The sequence below is a fragment of the Electrophorus electricus genome, chromosome 22 (assembly GCF_041902795.1).
Source record: "Electrophorus electricus isolate QZ-2024a chromosome 22, ASM4190279v1, whole genome shotgun sequence".
In the NCBI taxonomy this organism is placed as follows: Eukaryota; Metazoa; Chordata; class Actinopteri; order Gymnotiformes; family Gymnotidae; genus Electrophorus; species Electrophorus electricus.
In genome coordinates this window covers 16,881,044-16,905,277 of record NC_137518.1, presented here as the reverse complement: position 1 = coordinate 16,905,277, position 24,234 = coordinate 16,881,044, and the positions used below count along the sequence as shown (strand labels likewise).

General features: G+C 38.7%; 5 protein-coding genes across 5 annotated transcripts; all 5 read right to left on the bottom strand.

Annotated features, from left to right (window-relative positions):
• Window positions 1-2,254: 2,254 nt before the first annotated feature.
• LOC145643270 (uncharacterized) lies at window positions 2,255-4,529 on the bottom strand. Its single transcript, XM_027012920.3, has 2 exons — window positions 4,242-4,529; window positions 2,255-3,621 (listed from the first exon to the last, which is right to left on the bottom strand). Exons 1-2 carry the CDS (start codon window positions 4,429-4,431, stop codon window positions 2,873-2,875), a joined length of 939 nt encoding a protein of 312 aa, XP_026868721.2. The 5' UTR covers window positions 4,432-4,529; the 3' UTR covers window positions 2,255-2,872.
• Window positions 4,530-4,581: 52 nt separating this feature from the next.
• Window positions 4,582-8,035, bottom strand: LOC113579165 (uncharacterized). Its single transcript, XM_027012915.3, has 3 exons — window positions 7,770-8,035; window positions 6,923-7,099; window positions 4,582-5,682 (listed from the first exon to the last, which is right to left on the bottom strand). Exons 1-3 carry the CDS (start codon window positions 7,960-7,962, stop codon window positions 4,874-4,876), a joined length of 1,179 nt encoding a protein of 392 aa, XP_026868716.2. The 5' UTR covers window positions 7,963-8,035; the 3' UTR covers window positions 4,582-4,873.
• A 580-nt stretch (window positions 8,036-8,615) lies between these two features.
• On the bottom strand, window positions 8,616-10,300 carry LOC118240392 (uncharacterized). Its single transcript, XM_035520631.2, has 2 exons — window positions 10,081-10,300; window positions 8,616-9,898 (listed from the first exon to the last, which is right to left on the bottom strand). Exons 1-2 carry the CDS (start codon window positions 10,259-10,261, stop codon window positions 9,102-9,104), a joined length of 978 nt encoding a protein of 325 aa, XP_035376524.1. The 5' UTR covers window positions 10,262-10,300; the 3' UTR covers window positions 8,616-9,101.
• Window positions 10,301-12,598: 2,298 nt separating this feature from the next.
• On the bottom strand, window positions 12,599-19,883 carry LOC113579163 (uncharacterized). Its single transcript, XM_027012911.3, has 4 exons — window positions 19,397-19,883; window positions 18,808-19,020; window positions 15,666-15,995; window positions 12,599-13,806 (listed from the first exon to the last, which is right to left on the bottom strand). Exons 1-4 carry the CDS (start codon window positions 19,581-19,583, stop codon window positions 12,998-13,000), a joined length of 1,539 nt encoding a protein of 512 aa, XP_026868712.2. The 5' UTR covers window positions 19,584-19,883; the 3' UTR covers window positions 12,599-12,997.
• A 1,292-nt stretch (window positions 19,884-21,175) lies between these two features.
• LOC145653052 (uncharacterized) lies at window positions 21,176-23,288 on the bottom strand. The gene is made up of 2 exons (XM_081705116.1): window positions 23,038-23,288; window positions 21,176-22,843 (listed from the first exon to the last, which is right to left on the bottom strand). Exons 1-2 carry the CDS (start codon window positions 23,234-23,236, stop codon window positions 22,038-22,040), a joined length of 1,005 nt encoding a protein of 334 aa, XP_081561242.1. The 5' UTR covers window positions 23,237-23,288; the 3' UTR covers window positions 21,176-22,037.
• Between the last annotated feature and the right edge of the window lie 946 nt (window positions 23,289-24,234).

Genomic DNA, 24,234 nt, shown 5'->3' with positions numbered 1-24,234 from the left:
CACATTTTAATCCAGAATTTGGCATCGGGGGCTAGTAATAAATCTTCCTCCCATTGTCTCGATGGGAGAGTAATTATGCAATTTTATTTCGCTATTATTTTGTATAGCTTGGATAATAGTTTTTGTATTAGGAATGTTTATAAATTCTGATTTGGATGTAGGTAAGTTTAGCGTATTTGAATTAATTTTTTAACCACTGTCAAACTGTTGAAACTTGGAGGTTTTTGATTTGTTTGACTGATAAATGGTGGGTCTGCTATTTTTATGTCTCTCCATATTCTGTCTTATACACTGGATTGTATCCATTTTATTACATATTGTAGTTTATTTGCAATATAATAATGGAAACAACTGGGGGCCTCAATGCCACTGTGTGACTTTTGAATTCTGTAATGCTGAGTTTGATTCTAGGTGATTTTATTTTTCCAGTAGAATCCAGTTATGATGGCAGCCAAAGATTTAAACCAGGTTGGCGGGGGCTGCATCAGAATCATTGAAAAATATTACCTAAAATAATTTATCATTTTAATTGGCGCTATTCTTACCTGTGTAAGGGGCAATTTGTCCATCGATGAAGTTCGTCACTTATTGTTTTAATAGCTTGATTGATATCAAGTTTGAATATCTCTGACAACTGGGGGGGAGGGAGAATTTAGTACCCAGATATGTATTGTGTTTGTAATACATGGGGAATGGGGAATGCTTTAATTGCATCACAGTTTTCTCATGTTTAAAGGGATGATGGTAGATTTTGTAAAACTGATAGAATATTGGAGAAAACCACAGAATGGAACATCACTGTGAAACATCCTGATTGCCACCCTGGGCATCATGAACTGTACAACATGACCCTCAGATAATGTTCTCTGACAGAAAACTATAATCTGCATATTATTACTTTCTCCACCAGTTCATTAGATGAGATGGCATTAAGTAAGACCCTTTCTATTTTTAACATAATTGATAAAAACAGACAAAAAAACTCCAGAAAGCGAGACAGAGAAAGGAATCCAAACTTTAAAAAGGTGCTGCCCTCTTGAGTTACAACAGTAGCTTGTTGAAATTATTACAGATGCCTGATCCACATAGGGATTGTGTCAGTGTTTAACTGGTCAGTATTTCATTTGGTATACAGTTTAAGCAGACTATGGTTAAAAAGAACATCACAACAATAAAGCAAACACCAATATAATCTTGAACCACCCATTCCACATGAAACATTAGATTACTGGGACAAAATCAGACTAACAGAACAACTTTTTAACCAACAGTGCAGGTGCACTTTTAGTTTTTTTGGGTCATCTGTATTTTAATCCACTAAAGCTTCTCACTTGATCTAACATTACATTTAAGACCGATGCCCTGTTATGTCTCTCAGAAGATTCCACTGATTAAGCTGCTACTTACCCATCCTGATCTCTGTACACTTTAGTGATGTCTTTGCTGCCAACAAACCTATATTAATTCATCAGATAGTAACCAAATGCTTCTTAGCGGCAGAGCACATAAATCATTCAAATTCAGGGTTCTTCACCTGTGTGGAAGTGGTTCTGGACCACAGATAGATAGCGCTCCCATGAACAGTGCAAGTTTCTGCTGTGGCTATGAGTCCTGCTTTAAAGTGCAAAGCTCGAACTTGAAGTCAGGAAAACCAGCAAAAAATGAATGCATGACCTATGTATGTGAATAACCTAGACAGGCACCTGTACATCGCTGCTGCCTGTAAAGTCAATTGAATTGACGTTAGTTTTTTCCCCGACTAGGTTTGCCGCAGAGTAAGAAGGTTTGATCGGATAATTACATATCCATACAATAACGTTACTTAGACGAATAAACCAAACTTGAAACTTGAAACCAACTGTATAAAGAGGATTTTTTTAATTTTAAAAAAAGTTAGCTAGTTTAATCAAAACAAGCCCTATTAAATTACCCCATTAAATGACCTAAACTTCCAGTTGCATATTTCAAAAATAATAGTAAGACTAAATTAAATATGCTTTATATGCTACAGTAAAGATGAAATAAATTGCCTAAGGTCTAAGAGTGCCAAAGCTAACTTGCAGTATTCTTTAATTAAAAAGATTTAATTGCAGAGATACATATGGTAATTTGTTTTTTAAGTATTCAAAGATGTACAATTATCATATTTAATTGAATGTGAAAGTTACGGATTACAATGGCAAGTACAGAATATCAAAACTACCACAAATAGCACCCCAAGGCATTAAAAAGATCATTCATTATTCACAATGGATTAGGTTTGTGTCATCACAGCATTTATAATCTCAAATTTAAACAAATAGCCTGTTATCCATCATTGTAGATCAGTTTCCAGTTTTGTTTGATATGAGGTTTTAAATTAAACAAAGACATTTTATAGGTGTTTTGGTCAGTACTTTGCAAGTGAAGTGGTTCCTTAGCATAACATCTATACCAATACTTCCTTATACAACATGAAACTCAAGTAAACATTTGTAAAAAAAAATAATAAAATCTCATTTTACTCACTTCTGATTTTGAAAGAATCTTTAACTGTACTGAAGTAACATTTCCATGTTAGCAAAACGCTTAGTCTTTATAGTCAAACCCACAGGATGAATATGTCCCTACATGTCAAGCTATGAATGGCAGGAATATTACACATATATGAGTATGGAAGTCCATCTTAAACTGTTGTTCTAATCCACAGTTAAAACCTTCATTAGACCTGCTACATTAAAAATGAATAGTTCAGTGCCTCATCACAGCACAGACATCTTTAATAAAGAAAACTTCACTACCAAAGATTGTTAAATAACTCCAAATCGTTTTGCCACCTTGAACTCTGAAATAATGTGAATGGCAAGTCATACCACATTAAGCAAGACCCTGATCATCTTTTGTTTTGTGGCTTTTCTAACGGCTCACTTATATCCTGATGGTGATTGCGAACATGAACCCTGACGTGATTGAACTGAGTGAACCGTTTGCCACAGATTGAACAGCCGTAGGGTTTCTCCCCTGTGTGGATTCTTTCATGTTCCTTAAGATGGCCTTTTTGATGGAAGCCCTTACCACAAAAATGACAGCGGAAACGTCTTAATTTTTGGTGCACAATCATATGGTTCTTCAGGGTCACACGATTTTTAAAATGCCTGCCACAGATCTGGCAATAAAAAGGAATTGGCACACCTTCATGAATAACCAAATGTGATGCTAGCAAAGACGACTCTTTAAATGATTCCTTACAATAGGGACAGTAATGATCTTCTGTACCTTCTTTTGTCCCTCTCTCACAACCTCCACTCCTGCTTTCATTTTTCATTGCATTTGAGTTTAAGTTGTCAGGAGTGCGCTGAGCATCACAAGGTACCAAATTGATTGTGAGATAAGAGTTCATCTGTAGGCCTTCATTGTCCTTCGTTATCGCAGGGAAGGTCCGAGTGACCTTCTCAGCATCGATTTTCTTCGGGGAGGGGTTGAGTCGTGTCGGTGCCTCTGGCAATAGCTCTGCCTCTTCATCATCATCTGGCTCAAGTGTGCTAAGCTCTAATTTCACTCGTATTAATGAAGTGTCATGTGGCTCATAGTCAGAGTTCTGCTGTCCAAGAGCAGGTCCTTCTGGATGGCTGGTCTGTGCATCTAAAATGGATGAAAAAAAAACATACATTTAAAAAATAATAATAATTTAAATCAATCAACTGTGATTTCGCAGGGCTAAGCACGGACGAGCTGAACCCCAAATGATGTCCAAACTGAAACGTCTGTCCGAGACCTCTAAGGGACACGGAAGATGACCGGGCACCAACACTCCCCCCAAATGTGACTTCTCTTATCCAGCATCCCAAAAGCACTTTAGCTATTGCTGGCACTTGCATTGCAGCCCTGTGGGTATAAGGCAACTCATCCAGTGTTTTACATTGTTCGGCAGGCTGCCACACTCACTGCTACAGCTTCAATAAACACCTTCACCTTCTGTCTTCTCCCCAGCCGACAGTCCCCACAACAGGCTGGCAGTACAGACCAGGACAGACTAGCTAGCCCACCTCAGACAGCTGGCTGACTAGCTATCCTAGCAAGCCACAAGCGAAAAATAAATCCAACGCTGCGAGATATGCGGGCTTCTTTTGTCAGAGTTAACCAAAGTTTGCCCGGCTAATTAAAACCAGTAACTAAAATCTGTAACACAACTGGCACTGAAAAGGAGCTCGTTCTGTTTTTAGCCCGAAACAGCTAAGATAAGATAAGACATCTAGCATTACCCGTTCCCGAGTCTCCTTTGTTGGCGCTAGCTTCCGCCAACATGCTCCTCAGATTACGATTTTCCTCTTTGGTGCGTTTGATCTCATCCTGTTGCTCCAGCAGGATTGTCTGCACAAACTGAAGAATGTCTCCAGCGATGCTGGTGAAGCGATTATTGAGGAAGGAGTGAAACGCTTCAAGCGCAGCCATGCCGCACGCTCACGCCGCCAAACTTGATTTTTTCTTTTTTTTTTTGCGTTTAGAAAACGTCGATTTCTTCCATTACCGCCACCTACAGGGATTTCTATATTTTCACAATCTACGCCGTCAGAATACGGAGACAACCACGTAAATTACACATAATACATGACAGTTAAAACAAAATAGATACTATACAACAGGTTACTATACGTTTTATTATTAGTTTTTATTAGTTATGCAATTATCATGTGCAAATGTATTGGCCAGCCAAAATAATCAAAACATGAAACAAAAGCAGTCCCGCATCTGACAGTAAAGTCCATGACCAGGAACTTGGCAAAGGACAGAGCATGACTTAAAACCATGAAATTTCAGACAGTAAAAAGGAGCGTACATATTTAGTAGGCCCAACAGGACAGATTCAGAATCCCTAGTACAGACTAAGTAAGCACTAAAAAATATTGCGCGTACCCCTTTTTTTCACAGACTTGCTAATAACTGTAGCTGACTGACCTCTGTGATGATTCTGAATGTGCACCTTGACCTGATTCGTCCAAATGAAGCTCATTCCACATGCCGAGCAGCTATACCGTTTATCACCAGTATGAGTCCTCTCGTGGTCCTTTAAATGATTCTTCAGTTTGAATGTTTTTCCACAAACGCTGCAGTGAAAGGGTCTCTCTGTAGTATGAGCTTTAAGGTGAGCTTTGAGTATGCGTGCACAAGCATAACACTTCCCACACAAGTCACAGCGATACACCTTTTCCTCTTGCCATGCAGTCACGTGTTTATTTGTTGATGAAGCACTTCCGAACGTCTCATCGCAGCCGAACATTTTTTTAGATAAATGGTTTTGTGAATGCTCTGGCACACTGGACAGTTTCTCATATATTTGTTTACCGTTCATAGTATTCAAATGCTTTCTTTGCAAACTTTGGATCACAGCTGCGGATAAGTCTTTGTTATCGTAATGTCTAGCTTCAGAGTCACATGGCTCTGATTGTAGTGAGATAAAGGGATTTGCATGTAAATCACAACCATTTCTTTCATCTGTGTCCAAAGTAGTGAATGTCCCTGACTCCACTGCGTCCTGATCATAAGCATGTTTTCCTACACTCAACTGCTGGTGGGGCACCTTTTCTTCTTCTGCTATGGTGGCAAGCTCCAGCTTCACTTGTATTAGTGAAGATTTTGAATCCTGTGGCCCCTGGCAGGGGATTTGCTGTTCAAGAGCTCCATCTGCATGGCTAGTCTGTGTGTCTAAAGAGGTGGACAAAATAATAGCAACACAAAATGAAAACGAAATCACATTCTAAATTAAAGGAATTGGAAAAATAAAGAAAAGAGGACAAATTTCCTAATAATTACCAAATGTGTCTTAAAAAAAGAGAAAAAAAACAACAACAACAACACACACAGGACAAAGAACCTTCTCAAGCTACATGACATTAAATATATACCACTGCAACCTAAAAAAAAGAATGCATGCTTAAACACTTGGACAAATGGTTTTATTCTATTACAATTACTCTGATTCAAACCTTCAATAAATACTAATTTGCTTTAAATATATACTAAATGTATTGAGAAAAAATAAACTTTGCCTTCCTGGTATAATCATTTATAACACTGGACATTCACATCCATCATTCACATCCAATATTTGTTGCTTTTAGTGATGATGTCATTATAATGCAAACATGTCCTTTTTTTCCTGACAAATAACAGAACCACTGAATAGGGATGCCAACTGCTTGTCTACAGACCTGCAAGTGGCTCACTGTAAATTTGGAGAGAAGTGCTTTATTTCAACTGAATAGGTCCCCTTTTTTTACGAGCTCCCTTATTTTAGCTTTTTCAGTTTTCTGTCCCTCTAATAATTGCAGTTGATCACGATGATGATTGCGAATGTGTGACTTGAGGGGAGTTGACTGAACAAAGCCCTTCCCACACAATGGACAAGTATATGGTTTTTCTCCAGTGTGGATTCTCTCGTGTTCATTACAGTGACCTTTCTGACTGAAGCCCTTCCCACAGAACTTGCAGCAATATGGTTTCTCTCCTGTATGAGTTCTAAGATGGACAGTAAGTGATTTTGGGTACCTAAATGATTTCCCGCACAGCTTACAGCGGTACAGTCTACCCTGTTTGAGTAAAACCTTTTTGTGCGTCGTTAAGCAGTTACAATCTGTGAAAGGCTTACCACAAACCTTACAATCAAACAGTCCATCTGTATGATTCTGCAGATGTAATGTGAGACAAGTCAAGTCATCAAATGTTTCCTCACAATGAGGACAAAGACAGGGGCCCTGAGTCACTTCTACATTTCTGACAGGCTCTCCACTCGGGCCAACATTCTGCACTGCAGCTGAGGCATCAGGGCAGACGAGTTGGGAGCCACAACATTCTAATTTGACTGTGATCATTTTGTTCGTGTGCAAGCCATCATCCTCCTTTTTCTGAACAGCTGCTTTAACTGAGAAACACTTTAAGTCCTCACCATGGGCACTCTTTGCACAGGGAGAAATCCTTGTAGGTACTTCATTCAGTTGTGTGTCAGCTTCTTGCTTCATCGTGGCAAGCTCCAGCTGTATTAGTGAGGGATCTGAGACCAGTGGACCTTGATTGAAGTTCTGATTCTCAGAAACGACTCCATCAGCATCACTTGCGTGTACATCTTAAGGTAAACACAGAACACAAGTGAAAGAGGGGAAAGGACCGATACCTTGAGTAGAGAGAAGAGACAAAGAAAAAGACGACAGTTCAAGTGATTTTTACAGTTATGATATGCTCGTATCCACAAATCTCAGTGAAATATTCTATCGAGAGGATGCAACTTATTTTAGGAGATTTTGACTCTAGACGAATGACACTGAAATTAGCTAGAGAGCTCGCACATTAAAGGCTATGAGGTTGCCTCGCCGGTTGTCCGGGTACCTCCAGCCAGGCAAATTAAATGCATTAGTTTTCTGTGAAGATACCGAGCTCACCGAACACTTTTATTCTCATTCTTATTCTGCTAAGAACTTTGTTATTAGCTAGATAACTAGCAAGTGTACTGACACTAACGTTAGCCTAACACGCCTCAAACTCACACACCACGGGCTAGTTCGCGAGCCAGCCAGGAATAACCAAGAATAAACAACATAAATGTAAATAACCTCCACCGAACGCTCGAGCTATTAGCTTGCTGGCTACACAAGTTAGTTAGCAAGATTTGGCCCTTTTACAGCGTTCATGTTGGCCAGCTAGCCCCGATAAACGTTACCGAGACAAAGGGGGCAGGGGAAGCCAAAGCTTTAAACGTTTTACACGGTTATGCAGCAGTTTTGTAAAGCTTCAGCTACCTGCTGGGCTCGTCTCCATGCTAACGGCCTTCATTTCAGCCAGCATGCGCATAAGACGACGGTTTTCTTGTTTAGTTCGCTCAACCTCTTGCTGGTACCCAGATACCGCGTCTTTAACTGCGTCGAATATCTCCCCAGCAGCCGCCATCAATCGGTTAACGAAAAAAGAATTCAAGTACTCCATTTTAGTCATTCTTGTATAAAAAAAAAATAAAATAAAAAATCCGACGATACTTAGCACCAGACACCAAGTCCTCAACGGATTCTTCTTCTGCGCAACCGCAGTACAGCGACTTAAAAGCGCACTGCCACCTGCTGGAAACGTAGGTGTACAGCACTGACCACTTAAGCAAACCCTTAAAAACATATTTTTAGAAGGTAGTGATTTTTTCAGTATATCCTGCAATAAATTATGACGTGCCTAAAAACCGTACCGTTATTTTATCAGTAGATTTAGTACATTGATTATCAATAAAATATGCATTGATAGTTTTGTTTTAGCAACTTTGTATAACAATTCCACTCAGCTTGATTGAACTTATTTACGAATATATCTTTCAACCTGGTAACCGAAATTAAGAAAAAAAAGTACATTTTCCCTTATTTAGCTCATCCCATTTCCAACGATTAAATAGTTAAATAGTTAAAAAATGTAATATTTTTGTTGTTCTAGCTTCAAATTCATACAAAAATTGAGGGATTCCTGTCCATTTGGCAACACTGATATATTCATACTTATGGAATTTACCTGACACTAGTCAAATACTGAGCTACCACTATACTTTTTTCACTGACACATCAGAAGGTCCCAAAGATAAAGTAGAAAATATGGTTCAGTACGTGGGGAAGAAGCATCATCATTAATCATGAATGTTTTATTTTATAACTGATGACATAAGATTACACAGGACAAAATATGTAAGTGAAATACTTCCATTTGATATCTAAATGATTTGAAAAGTGATTCAACTTACAGTCTACTGTATATTAATTTATTGAAGCATTGTAATTTCTCTTTTGTTTTCTGACTATTTAGGGACCTCTACATAAGTTTTTCCTTGTGACAGGATCACCAGTGTAGATAGATAAAGCACTACTTGTAATGTCCAATTAAGTATCAGCACATGCAGAAAAGAGTGCACACCACTTGATTTGCCACATAACTATGCAGACATGCATACAATTCCATGAAAGTTTATCACCAGTATGAGTCCTCCAAGAAAGTTTAACCTCGCACAGAAACTGCAGACTGATCATATATTTGTAAACAAAACAAGAATCGACACCTTTTAAATCAACCGTCATCCACTACTATAGCTCTTTTGACTGTTGTTATTTAGCCTGATGATTATTACGAATGTGTTTCCTGACTTGACTTGACTGAATAAAACATTTTCCACAAACTGGACAGATAAAAGGCTTTTCACCAGTGTGAATTCTCTCATGGTCCTTCAAATGACCTTTCTGATTAAAACGTCTCCCACAGAATTTACAGTGAAACGGTCTCTCTCCTGTGTGAGTCCTGCGGTGTACTTCAAGCACTTGTGCATAACTGTAGCACTTTCCACAAAAGTCACAACAATATGGTCTTGGCCTCTCTTTCTGATGGACTGCTCTATGTTGTTTCAACTGGCCACGGTTCCTGAAAGGCTTTCCACAATACTCACAGACAAAAGCTCTTTCAGGAGGCTGATTTTGCAAATGAGTTTTGGCTTGAGAAAAACCGTCTGATTCCATGTTACACCGAGAAGAGGGACCTTGACCATCTGTTAAACCTACTAAATGATTCTCAGGTGTGCCTTCACCTTGCATTTTACAGGCTGGGTCATCAGAACAGATGTCCTGTGAGTCCAATGGCTCCAATTTGACTGTAACTCCTGAATTGTTATAAGGATCACCATCGTCTTCTTTATCGTGTACAGTCTTCACTGGCCAGCGGTATGGTGCCCCGTTAGAGCACGTAGAGGGAGAAGTGCGTGACAGTGGATCATTGAATAGCTCCTGTGACTCAGAATCCTGCTGCAAGGTGCAAAACTCCACCTTTACGTTAATTACTGAGGACTCCGAATCCAGTGGTCCTTGACTTAGATTTGCTGCTTCATGTACTGCTCGACTGTTCCTGTGATGATCTGTAAGGAATGTGTGGAGAATAACTATAATTTACAAACCACATGACTAAAGATAGCATACTGGATAACTGTTTCCTTTAGTTAAAATTCGTTAGGTAGCTAAATGTCTGTAAATGCAAAAAGTGCTTCGTGCTGTTCAACTTAAGAGTTAACAATAAACGTCGCAGCTTTGCCAGCTTTACCCGCTCCAGCGCTGCTCAGCGTTTCCAGAAGCACTTTCTTCAGGTGATGCTTTTCTTGTTTGGCACGATCGATTTCTTCCTGGTACTCGGCAATGGTGTCCTTAACTACTTGGAAGATTTCTCCAGCCACTGCTAATAACCGCTCAGTGAAAAATGCACTTAAAAACTCAAATTTGGCCATTTTAGCGTGAGAATCCAAAATTAGCGAGAGAACGCTTTCTTCTTCTCTTCAGTTTACTGTCAGCGGGGTCGAATTCAACAAGTTACCGCCACCCAGCGACGGAAAACAAAATGTCATACATTTCTGGTGTAGCGCAATTTATTTTAATGTTCATTTACGGGTATCAGTAGCACTTGTGTTAATGGTCTGGTGTTTAAACTTTAATTATACTTTTCCAGTTTTGATACCAAAACCCTTCTGGTTCTTTTATAACATAATTGCAGCAAAACTAGCATAGTCTTACCACATGTGAATACTGTTAGTGTCCATCTTTAATCACATCCTGCATTGTTAAATTGAAAATGTACCAAGATTATTCTACAGACACTGTCAGCTATATAGATTCTGTATAGATAGGCCACATTTTCAGTGTATTTACCAACAACCCCATAACAAACATTAAACACCACAAATCCAAAAGCAGACAAAATATGAACTCAATAAGTGTTTTTATTACAAATTGACAAAATTGATTAATTAATTTCCACAGCCTGCAGATATGGAGATTAAATACAATCAAAACAGTGGAAAAAGGTGAAATGCAATACACATTACATTACTTTTCAATAGCAACATGAAGAATAAATGCCAGAATGAAAGGCAAAGCATCTATTGCATTTCAGTCAAGAACAATATGGTATTTGTGCCATAGTAAAAGGTAATCATTGTCCAATCATGGCCCACTGCCGATTTGGCGGTGGAAGATGAAGATTAAGGCACCCTCGTTGCTTCCTGCATGAGTGACATTTGATGTGCCCTCAGTTTCTTGGACATTAAGAGTCTTGCAATAGATCTCCCAGTCAGTTTATTTTTGACATTTCTGCAATACAAAATAGCGAAAAATGGGTCACATCGATGCAAACTGAATATTCCAAGAGATAAGATTTGGTAATCCATGACCATCAAAACTACTTGTGGCCGTTATGGCCCCATACCATGGGCTATGCCCCAAATTCAGAAGCAGGCTGCGAATGGACAAGAATTGCATTTTATTGTGGCACAAGTAGCTACCACACTGTTCTTGACTGAAATGCAACAATGTGTATTGTGTTTTGTTTTGGCATGTTCACAGCAGCATACAGTGGAATGCAACAGTGTTATGAGTTGATTACATTTCAAGGTGGTCTGCATTGACACAATTCGGCATTTCATTTTTTTCATATTCATTTTGGCACATTTTCTCTCATTACACTGTCTAAACACAATCTTATGTGTGCATTGCATTCCACTTGATTACATTTCAAGTTGCATTGTATTCAGTTCTAACCCAAATTCATGCATGTACTGTTTTTTCAATAAAGTGGTCAGATGATATAAAAACAATATACTAGAGGCTTTGCTTTTCATTCTACCACTCAGTCAGCATGCTGCTATTGAAAAGTAATGTCATGTATGCCTTTCATTTCACCTTTCTCCACTGTTATGACGACATTTCAATTTGGCACGAATTTCTCTCCATATAGGCACAAGCGCACTGCTTCCTAAAAGCATATATTTTCACTGAGTAATGTTTGGCATTGCTGGAACTTTAAAGCACAGACCTTTCAATTTCCCGAAAATAATTTTGTTTGATTATAATTTTCTAGTGCAGGCTAAATAAAATAAATTGATATTTTGCGATAACTAGAAAAAAAACTGATATCAGTAAAAACGTTTTCTTGAGATCATGAGAAAAATAAGATGTGATGTGGAGAAAACACCTAACATCTAAACAACATGTGGAAAAAATCTAATTAGAAGAAAAATACCAGTTACCTTCCCCGAGTCTTAAAGCATTCAGTAGTTAGTGATCACAAGCACATCATAAAAACTCTGTGCATCAATATAAGCTATGGAGTCTAAGATCACATTCGCCTACTGCAGCAATATGAGTAATTTCAAGTAGGAATAAGCAGTACCAATAAATCTATCAACAACTGATGTAGCTCTTACCACAGCAGTGCCCTTGCTATGGTCTATCTGGGACACAATTATGTAGCCTCAAGCAGACTTGCTACATCACAACAGAACAATTGACAGTTAGAATACACGTAGGCTGTGGCATGGTTCATGTTCGGCCAGATTTCGACTTACTCTTTAATTTAAAGCCCAGTCAGGCTTGTGTTTTCAGACAGCATCTGAAGAATGGTTTTCAGAACAGTAGAAGATAGCTCTGGTCCAGACTGCTTACCTGAACCATGCAGTCTCATTTCAGAAACATGACAGATATTAAAAAAGCAAAGATAATAATCTTTGTATTATTTTTTAAAAATATCACATTACAATGAGTTGACCAAAAGCTAATACACTCTGCACAAATTAAGTTCTAACTTAGGTTCTTTAATCATAGTTACAGGAAGGAAGAAGACTATTTGGAGTGTGTGGTGTTCCACTTATGAACAACCGGTTTAGAATGATATGGAAAGAAGACAATGTTTCAGGTCAATCTTGAATTTGTATAACAATAACTTTTTTTTTTCTTTTTTTTTTACAAAGTGTCTTTTACATTTGTCTGGCTATCTCATATAAAACGCTTGCTGTGCTCTAGAAATGCATTAAAAACATTAAGGGCAATGAAACATTTATGAAGACATTTATGGTTCAAGTAAAATTGTTAACAATTGTTAAAACATTGCTGGCCAAAGGGAAACTATTAGAATGGCTTGTACATTTGATGTAGTTTCAGCATGTCGTATGTACATAATTACTTGTAATTATTTATTGTTTTATAACAGTCGCTACTTGATCACGATGGAGCCGAAGGTGCTCCTTTCCCTGACTCAACCAAGTGAAACGCTTCCCACAGGCTGAGCAGCTGTAAATTTTTTCTCCAGTGTGGATTCTTTCGTGCCCCTTTACATGACCCTTTTGATTGAAAGTCTTCTCACAAAACTTGCAGTGATATGGTCTCTCCCCTGTATGGGTTCTAAGGTGGATTTTGAGTACATGAGGATAACTGTAGCACTTTCCACACAACTCGCAACGATAAGGTCTCTCTTTCTGGTGCACTATCATGTGCGTCTTCAAGAGTCGATCACTTCTGAATGGCTTGCCACAGATTTGACAATAAAACAGTCTATCTGTACTGTATAAGTTTGATGCTAAGTGGGTAAAATCATTCCATGGCCCCACACACTGAGACGAAGACTGGGGATCTGGTTCATCTTTCACTACTACCAACTGATTCTCACATCCACTTTCAGACGGTATTACAGTAGAATTGGAGCCATCAGAGCACATGACCTGAGAGTTCAGTGGCTCTACTCTTCCTGCTGAGTTTGCTACTGAATGGTCACCCTTGCTTTCCTCAACATCCTGAGTTTGAACAAAATAAGAGTGACGTGTCTGCTCACTACAAGCAGTCATTGCACATGGAGAGGGGCATGAAGAGAGATCATTGAATGCCTCTTGTGGGTTGGTGTCCTGCTGCACAGTGCTAAGTTCCAGCTTCACTTGTAGGACCGAGGTGTCGGAGTCAAGCCTTGTGTGCTGAGGGGGATCGCCATCTGCACGGTACTGGAGTGAATCTGTCGGGAACATACGGTGAATTAAATCCGCATGCATTAAAATAGTACATCGTTACCATAAAATATGGTTTGTGGAGCAAGAATACTGACAGAGACGGAGAGATTAGCTGGAAATGGATTTATATTAAAGGGAACAATGGGAACGTCAAGTTTCTTTAAGCAATTTTCTCGTTATTGACAACTTTACCCTTCGAATACTTATTCATTAATGCCATTTATGTAAGTAAACTAGTGGCATTCAACCTCCGACATATAGGGTTAACCTATCGACCACAACGCAGTAAAAGGATTTGAAAAGGACTTACTTGGGACATTATTTATGCTAACATCTGCTAGCATTTTTCTCAGATAAATATTTTCCTGTTTGGAGCGATCTATTTCTTCTTGGTATTCGGAAAAAGTGTCTTTAACCGCTTGAAAAATTTCTCCAGCGGCAAAGATCAACCGTTCACAGAAAAATGAATTCAAAGACTCCAGTTTAGTCATTTTGGCAGCATAAGTCATTGCACAACACTGCTGCTTCTTCCATGAAAACGCATCTTAGACTGCAATCGTTTTGCTTATCGCCACCTACTGGACATGCGTGGAAAAGCATAAAATGTATTTTTGCCCTAAAACCAACATTATATAAAAACCTTATCAAATTTAGCAGCCTCAGACACAACAGAAATAACCGAGATTGATTATAGATGAAAACATGTTCCAGTGCCTTTTTGGAAACTGGGGTCACGGCACCATATCTTGCATGATGTGAGTGTATAAAAATGAATTCTGCCTGTCACGAACATAAACTGTATATATAGTCTTTAGTATTTACAGTATATTTTGTATATAGTCTATGGTCACGATGGGACGAAGGGAAGGGTGTTCTTTTGCTCACGCCGCACTGTAAACGTGAACGTCACGCCATTCACGTAGCTTTATCCACCGATAGAAATATTTGGGCTTCCCAACAGAGTGGCAGTTGGGTGTATTTTGTGTATTTGAGGCCAATTTCCATCAGAAGAGTTCTTATTACGAAAACAAAACGTCCTCGAGAAACGGAACAGCGCTGAACTAGCATACTATTGACATCGACATTTATTTACTAGGGATAATTATAGCGAGCTAATCATCATGCGAAAAAAAAATTAATAGGCAGGGAGAATATAGTTTTATTAGTCACTCATAAAAACCACGTTCCTCTGTGGCTGGCAGATTTTTAAATAGTTATCCACAAAAAATAAATAAAATAAAGACAGCATCTAAAAAGAGAAATAGACTAAAAAACAAACTAAAATACAGTAATAAAGTTCAGGCACACTAAAAGGCTGCTTACAAATTGTTTAACTTTTTTAGCAAATAAAATAAACAAAAACCTCTGGAAAAAAGAGTTTAACTTATTTTTCTTAAAACTCTAGCCAACTGACCAGGGTGACTCCGAAGGTGCTCCTTTCCCTGACTCAACCAGGTGAAACGCTTCCCACAGGCTGAGCAGCTGTATATTTTTTCCCCAGTGTGGATCCTTTCATGCCCCTTTAAGTGGCCTTTCTGACTGAATGTCTTGTTACAAAACCTACACTTGTACGGTCTTTCTCCTGTATGAGTTCTAAGGTGTATTTTCAGTGCATGGGTGGTACTGTAGTACTTTCCACACAGTTCACAATGATTTGATCTTTTTTTCTGATGCAATGCCAAATGTGTTTTCAAGACCTGCTCATTTTTGAAAGGTTTGCCACACAGTTCACAGAAAAACAACCTATCAGTAGGATGACTGTGTAAACCAGACTTCATATGAGAAAAATCAATTATTGATTCATTATACTGGGAAGAGAGATGGGAGTCTGGTTCATTTTTCATAGCTAGAAAACAACTCTCACCTCCACTTCGTATCACAGTTTGAGGAATATCCGAGTGACGGCATGTCGGCTTCCATGTTTCTCGTTCACTTGGAACTGCAGAGTGAAGGGCTCGACTGTCATGATTTTTATTCGGAACACTGAGAGTTTTAACTGAGGAGGGAGGACACCTCTGACTATGAGCAGTCCTTAGAAATGGAGTAGTGTATAAAGAAGCTTCACGTAACTGCTTTTGTGGGATGGCATTCTCCCCTACAGCGGACATTTCCAGCTTGACTTGTGTTAGTAAGGAATCCGATTCCTGAGGCGCTTGGAGGGGGTCTTGCTGTTCTGGAGGACTTCCCAGCGCATCTGTCAAGAATACAAAATAAAAAACATTTTAAGGTATCTGATGTGTGTTTAAATGTTCTTAGGCTGGGTTTTCTGGTTATTGAGTTGCTTGCTTGAGGGGCTTCTGTCCTCAGACTGTTTTCCTAACGAAATGTACCTGATAGCTTGACTATAGCTCACAACACTATGCATGTAGTACACAAAAAAATATTTAGGTTTTGGGATACTCTGAAGTATGTTTTATATTTAGGGTTGGGGTAAAACCAAATGCATTTTATGCTGGATTTTGATCACAACTGTAGTGGCCAAAAAGTAGTGTCATTTTTGTTTTCATTCAAAACAGAATTTCCACATCACCGCTACAAATTTTAATGTGCTCCCATCCTCACTGCTTTTGGCCTTCATATAGACAATGGGACTAATATTGTCTGTAATCCAAATGCTATCTGACTGGAAACAAGTAGCCACATATGGTGTCTCTGAATTGTGGTAGGTGTGTGTGTCCATGTTTGCGTATCTTGCGATAGATTGGCATCCTCTTTAGGTTTAGTTGCCCTTGTACCATGTCGTTGGTATAGGGTCTTGCCCCAAACAACCCTGAACTGGATTAAGTGGCTTATTAGATGAATTATTTTGGCCAGTGTAAAAAAATCATATATATGAGGGACATCTAGTTTGATGCACACAGCCACCCTAAGGTCAAGTAACACACACATCACTATATGAAGACTATCAGATTGGTGGCAGAAAACCAACCGACCAAATAAACAATCAGAAAGAGTGACTAGTGCACTTTGTTTTCCCCAAAATCTAATTTTATTTTAAATGCAATCATAGCGGTATGATGTAAACATGTGCCCAGGAGTTTACATAGCTGTGGTGGCATGCTTTTTTTTTGTATCATTCTTTTAGACTTTTGCCATATGCCTTCTTAGGTTAGTGGTGTTCATCAATATATTAAAAGATGCAGATGGAGAACTAAACTAAATCAAGAAAAAGGCTTTATTTGATTATTATTCTGTATTTCTGAAGGGATTTCTTAAAATGGCTTTAAGGAATATACATCCCTTGCCCACAGGAGAAGTCTAAACTGTATTGGCAATAACATGGAACACTTTACACTGACATCTCATTTAATAATAAAAGACGCTGCATTAAACAGTTAGCATTTATGAAACACAATCATCATCAAAACATGTTAAAGCACCATTTGTTAAACACTAGACCAATTTTCCTAGTAACAATATAGCATACAGAAACAGAACCACTTGCTATAAAATCAGACCTTCAATTATGGTACATGCAACCTGTCAATATCTGGGCCTCATCATTTAGATGGTGCAAATGTAACAAATCCAGATGTCATTGCGGAATTCTTGACAGTCGAGAGCATTGCTGTTTAGGAGGTCAGTTTAACACAGTTTTTAACACAGTTTTTAACACATTTTGAACACTTTATTTTGCTTAAAGATCTTTGCAATTCAGCATTGTCCGAAGAGAGAGAGAGAGAGAGAGAGAGAGAGAGAGAGAGAGAGAGAGAGAGAGAGAGAGAGAGAGATCTCTCTCTCACACACACACACACACACACACACACTCTATATATATATATATATATATATGAGAGAGAGAAGATATATATAGATTTTATGTATGTAGATATATATATATATATATATATATATATATATATATATATATATATATATATATATATATATATATATACACACACACACACACACACACACACACACACAGATTAATCTAATGATCTGACAAAGAAAACAAGTTGGACAAGCCTAACCAGATCTTACTAGGAGTTTTCCAGTATAATTTTGCTATAATAAAACTAGTTAATTGAGCAGTAAAAGCTATTTGAAAATAAACTCCAATTTCACACCCACCTAATCCCCTTGTTTTCTGACAATCTTCGCAATATGATCACGGTGCTCTTGGACATGAGCTTTTGCCTGATTCCACCAAGTAAAACTCAGCCCACATGCCGAGCAGTTGTAGATTTTTTCACCAGTGTGAGTCCTTTCATGGTCCTTCATATGAGATTTCTGTCTGAAAGCCTTATCACAGAATCTGCAGTTATATGGTCTCTCACCTGTATGAATTCTGTAGTGGACTCTAACTGCATGCTGATTAACAAATCTCTTCCCACACAACTCACAGCAGTAAGCATTTAGTGCTTTTTGCTTGGATTCGCCATATTTTGCACATTTTTTGACAGCCGAAGAGGTTTGCTTAATATGATGATTCTGAATGTGCAATTTGACATGATCCGTCCTGATGAAACATTTCCCACAAATTGAGCAGCAGTGAGGTTTTTCACCAGTGTGGATCCTTTCATGGTCCTTTACATGACCTTTGTGACCAAAGGTCTTGCCACAGAATTTGCAGTGATATGGTTTCTCTCCAGTATGAGTCCTGAGGTGCAATTTGAGTGCATATGGGTAAGTGAAACATTTCCCACAAAATTCACAGTGGTGTGGTTTTTCTTCATGATACTTTACTATATGTTTCTTCAACAGCACGTCATTATTGAAGTGTTTACCACAAAGCTCACAGTAAATTAATACTTCTGTCGTGAGGCTTTCCAAATTAAATGATTGAGAAACATCAGCAGATGAGCTGTTAAAGTGAGATGAAGGCTCACATTCATCTTTTATAACTTTCAAATGAGTATTGCTGCATCCATTTTGGACTTCACTTGCGTGTGACTTATCAGAGCAAATGACTAAGGGGTCACAACGTTCTAGTTTTATTGCAGCATAAGAGTCCATACACAAATCAGCATCACCCTTCCGTTCAGAGTCATTTGTTTTACCTGAGAAAACATGAGGTGGCCCTTGACCTCTGGTAGCAAGTACAGAGTCGCATGTAGACGCAGTGGGTAGCTGTTCTGCCTCCGGATCCTGAGGAACACTGCTAAGCTCCAGCTTCACTTGTATCACCGAGGTCTCCAAATCCGAGTCCGGCGGCCCCTGGTAGGATTCTTCACGCTCAGGCGGAGATCCATCAGGCTTCTTATTCGGCGCATCTGGACGTAATGTAAAAAAAAAAAGTGTACACAAACATCGCAGTTAGCTAGCTAGCATACCGTTTTGGCTGTCAGACGTCCTGAGTCGTACAAGGAGAAGAATTTGAACCTACAGGACCCGAGCCTGTGAGGAAAACTGGACACATCTAGACCTTACGCTAGGAAACGTAGTTAGCTATCCTAGCTATTAGCTAGGATAGCCAGCTAGCGGTGACCTAGCTAAGAAAACAGCTACATACTGGTCGAAGTTTTGTTCGTCGATTTTAAATTAAACTTGACCGATAATCGGAAACATCACACGCCGTCAAGGCAGCGTTTATCGGATTTAATCACGACGTGACACCACGGAGCCAGGCGGTCCAGGCTAGCCGTCTACCTGCTCCCTCGGCCGTTAGCAGTTTCCTCAGGTGCACGTTCTCCTGTCGCGAGCGCTCGAGCTCTTCCTGGAAGGCCGCGAGCGAGTCTGCAACCACCTGAAATATTTCCCCAGCTATGGCCGCCAGCCGTTCGTGTATGAACACATTCAGAGTGTCAAACTGACTGGTTTTGGTTTTAGAAGCCATGGCGACGTATTCCACGGGTTTGGACCACTAGGTTTAGTCTGGCTTCTGAATCGGACGAGCCTGTTGGTGCGTGATGCGAAACATGGCGGATGCTATGACGTCGTCTACATCCGATAATCCAGTCCAATCCCTAATCCCTCATATTAAAGCGATCCTACCGCAAAGACTCATCCTAATCCGTCAGATTAAAGCGAGCCTACCACAAGGACTCATCCTACTCCGTCAGATTAAAGCGAGCCTACCACAAAGACTCATCCTAATCCGTCATATTAAAGCGAGCCTACCACAAGGACTCATCCTACTCCGTCAGATTAAAGAGCCTACCACAGACTCATCCTAATAAATCAGATTAAAGTGAGCCTACCACAAAGACTCATCCTAATCCGTCATATTAAAGCGAGCCTACCACAAGGACTCATCCTACTCCGTCAGATTAAAGAGCCTACCACAGACTCATCCTAATAAATCAGATTAAAGTGAGCCTACCACAAAGACTCATCCTAATACGTCAGATTAAAGCGAACCTACAATGCCTCCTCCTAATCCGTCAGATTAAAGCAAGCCTACCACAAGGACTCCTCCTAATCCGTCAGATTAAAGCGAGCCTACCACAACAACACATCCTTACACATTTGGCAAGCATCTTGCTTTAGGATGACTGGAGCAAATTTGTACGATAGAAAAAGTAAGCACACCTGAAGATGTCTTTTAAATGTTTTAATAATGATAATCTGAACCTAGTAGTATCACAACACACATGCAGCTGGTGCATGTAAAGTGTCTTGAACTAAACTGCAGTGGCGCTGCTGAATCACCATTACTGCTTTATGACATGCTGTATAAAGCATTATATAAATACATTTTTATTTGAAAATTATTTTCTGACTGTTTTGAAAATTACCCCAATGCAGGAGTGGTAGGGTTACTTTTTAAAAGTATTCAGTTATAAACTACTGATTATCTAATAAAATGTATCTGTAACTTAATCCAAAATGTCTAATGTAACATAATCGGATCCCTTATTTTTTGATTACTTTTTAACCCATTCATTTCTAAAGGGTTTCAGAACACCTCGTTTCCATACAGCATGGCCACCAACAGGATCTTGTAATTTTTTTTTTTTATTATTCAGCCACATGAATGACATCATCCATACAAACATGCCCCTTGTCTAGTTGTCCACCACTGCTGAGAAAGCCCTTTAGTGCAGAATACCCAATACACTCCTGCCAATGTGTGAACACCCCAGATAGGTATAGAATGTTTGGCATCGGTGAGAACGAAGTTCTTTCTATAGACTCTATAGTGCTTTGTTGGAAAACACTGATTAAAATACTCTTCCACGATAGCGTATGGAATCGTCTACGTTTTAGATTCTTATTTGAAAGATATCACTTCCGTTAGAAGCAGAATAGCACTCGACTGAGAAGGGAAGCGGATCGTAATCCGGGTTTATCCCCCCCCCCCCCGCTTTATAACTAGTTTAAACTGGAGTGTTACCTACGATTGCTAGTAACGATTGTTATATAACATTAGAGGGGAAAAACAAACAAGGTCAATGACTAGCTGTCTGAACTACATTAAATCTGTAATTTATCATCAACAGAAGAAAACTTTAATTTAAATCAAGATAACCAACACGTATAATGAAACAAACACACAGATGCGAACACAAATCTCATAACACTGAAAAAGACCCGTGTTCACTATAAATAAATCTAATATCTACATGAAATAAATACCATGTTCATTGTCAAGATGTTAGCACTCAAACTGTCATGTGCATTAATGTAAGCAAAGAAAGGCATGTACCTCACCAGAAAGATTTCACAAATGCACATCTTTTCAAGTCACACATTGAGAAGGAATGAGGTCAAAACACACCCCACCCTGGGTAAGCACACAACACATAGTGCATATTTTAGAAGTAACGTTAGTGCAGCTATTGGGCAAAATTATACCCGACAGAAATAGCCTAAATGTGGCTAAGTTCAAAGTGTCAAATTTGACAACATGACATGTCACCCAAAATGCATAAAAAGGCCTAAGCAACCTGGGTGTAGAAGGGCATGCATGCCATGATCAGAGTTTCAGCATGACTAATGTTTTGGCTTCTCCTTAATTTCTATAAAAGAGAAAAAAGGGGATAGTCATTGGACATTCGGAAAACTCAATCATTTAACTTTGATTTCACAAAACAACCAACCAGAAAATGATGCATCAAATATAATGCAAATCACCACATATAGTAGAAATCTGTAATTCTATCTCCTCTTCAAAAAAAAAAAAAAAAAAAGGTAAAAGGTAAATGTTAGTGTACATAGCACTTGTTCTAAGTGCTTGTTTTCAAATAAACCAATAAAAAATTTTCCAAACACTTTGATGTGCACAGAAAGGAGGTAAGAGACCTATCAGGGGACAAATTAAATACTAAACTAATAGCTGTTAAAAGTATCATTTGTATTGCTGACTTTTGATAATACTAGCCACTTGATCTGGATGATAATTCTGAATGTGTACTTTGACCTGGTAAGTTCGATTGAAACATTTCCCACACACTGAACAGCTGTAAGGTTTTTCACCTGTGTGAATTCTCTCGTGTTCTTTCACATGAGCTTTCTGATTAAAAGTCTTCATGCAGAACTTGCAGGGATATGGCCTCTCTCCCGTGTGAGTTCTGAGATGTATTTTGAGTCCATGTGAAGCACTGTAGCACTTTCCACACAGATCACAGCAAAATGTTCTTTCCTTATGCACCAAAATGTGTGTCTTCACATCCCCATCACTTCTTAATGACTCACCACAAGCCTTAAAGTTAAATACTCTTTCTGCAGTGGGACATTGCAAATGAGATGTTATATGAGAAACGTCACACTGGGAGCCTGATTCATCTTCAGTAACCCTGAATTGACTCTGACACACACTTCCAGTTTGGACTTCACAGGAGTTCACCTCATCCATGCACAGCGACTGTGAGTCACATCGTTCCAATTTAACTGTGACATGGGAGTCCAAACATACGGCCTCGTCCTCGTCCACAATTTTGTGGCCATCTACTTCCTGAGCCTTGTCAGCGTTTTCTGGGCCACGGCAAGCAGGTGTGTCCCTCAGCGGAAACTGTGGTTCACCAGCCTGTTGCGCTGTGCTGAGCTCTAGCTTTACTTGTATAACTGAAGCCTCCGAGTCCAGTGGCACAAGAGGAAGTGCATGTGGTGGGCTGGCCTCCACTTCTGTAGCTCGGTTACTTGATGAAAACGAAACTGTGGGAGGTCACAACACTGTTCAACTGAACCCAAACTATACATAACTATTTAACAATGAGAGCATATTTAGCTTTATAGAGCTATTTAACTATAAAAATGTAAAGTTAACACATACCACCTCTGTCATTATAGACATTAACAACGAAATGGAGGTTACAACGTTAACATGGACATTTGAGCAAACGACTTACCTGCTCCACTGCTGAGGCTAACTTCTGCTAGCATTTTTCTCAGATGAAAATTCTCCTGTTGGGAACGATTTATTTCATCTTGGTACTCACAGAGCGTGTCCTTAACTGCTTGAAATATCTCTGCAGCGACGGCCATCAAGCGTTCACAAAAAAATGAATTTAGCATCTCCAACTGAGTCATTTTTTCTTTGCAAGCCATGGTAAAATCGGTCTGGGACGTCTTCTTCCTTAGGTTTGAACAGGAGAAATCAACGAGGTGAGAACACTACTACCACCTATCAGAGAGTTATTAGTATTGCTCTTATTTTTAAATGTGAATTTCCTCACTTTAAAGAGCCGTCAGAAATCATGTGACCAGTCTCACGTTAATTATAATTCATTTATTTTCACATATTATGATGATGGCAATTCCTTAAAACAATGTTGTTGGTTTTTTTACTTTAAACTTTAATCTCTTTTACTGTTATTTTGCTCGTTTGTTTTTAATGAATCATTTCTTTTTATTATTCAGCCTTTGTAACTAATGAGCCACTCTGCACCTTGAATGGGGGTTGTAAAAATTGGATAGTCAAGATATTGTTATTAAAAATACAGCATGTATTATTTTAAGATTTTTATTATTTAGATTATTTTTATTTTAAACTTTGTATTTAAGATGTCTATTATTATGCACTTCCTACAGCACCCAGTCACTTTACAGTTGACAATAAACTTTGATTACTTTAATCTGAACACATTGTTTGTTTCTCTAACAATATACTTATATACTATATATTTAATATACTAAGGTTTATTACCAGCCATCAAAGGGCACATGTAAAATAGGAATCCACCTACACTATTGCACTCTGCCTACTCTCTTGCCTACTGTCCTAGGCTTAATGATTGTTCCAGCCACTGTATAATTTGTGTATTTGTTGTGTTTGAGTTGCTACTCTGTTGACTGCATTTATTTGCATTTCAAATATAGCACCTTATTCTCAAGAAACTATATTTTTTATGCACTCAACATGGGATGAGAGGTAATGGCAACTGACAGTCTCTAAGGTCTAATTTTAGCCATGATGCAATTTTTAATGTAATATTATTATATTTCTGTTTTGAAAAGCACTTTAGTGTTACCTGGAGGAAAAGTGCTATATAAATAAAAGCTAATTAATATAATTTATGTTATGTCAATAGAAAGCAATGTAATAA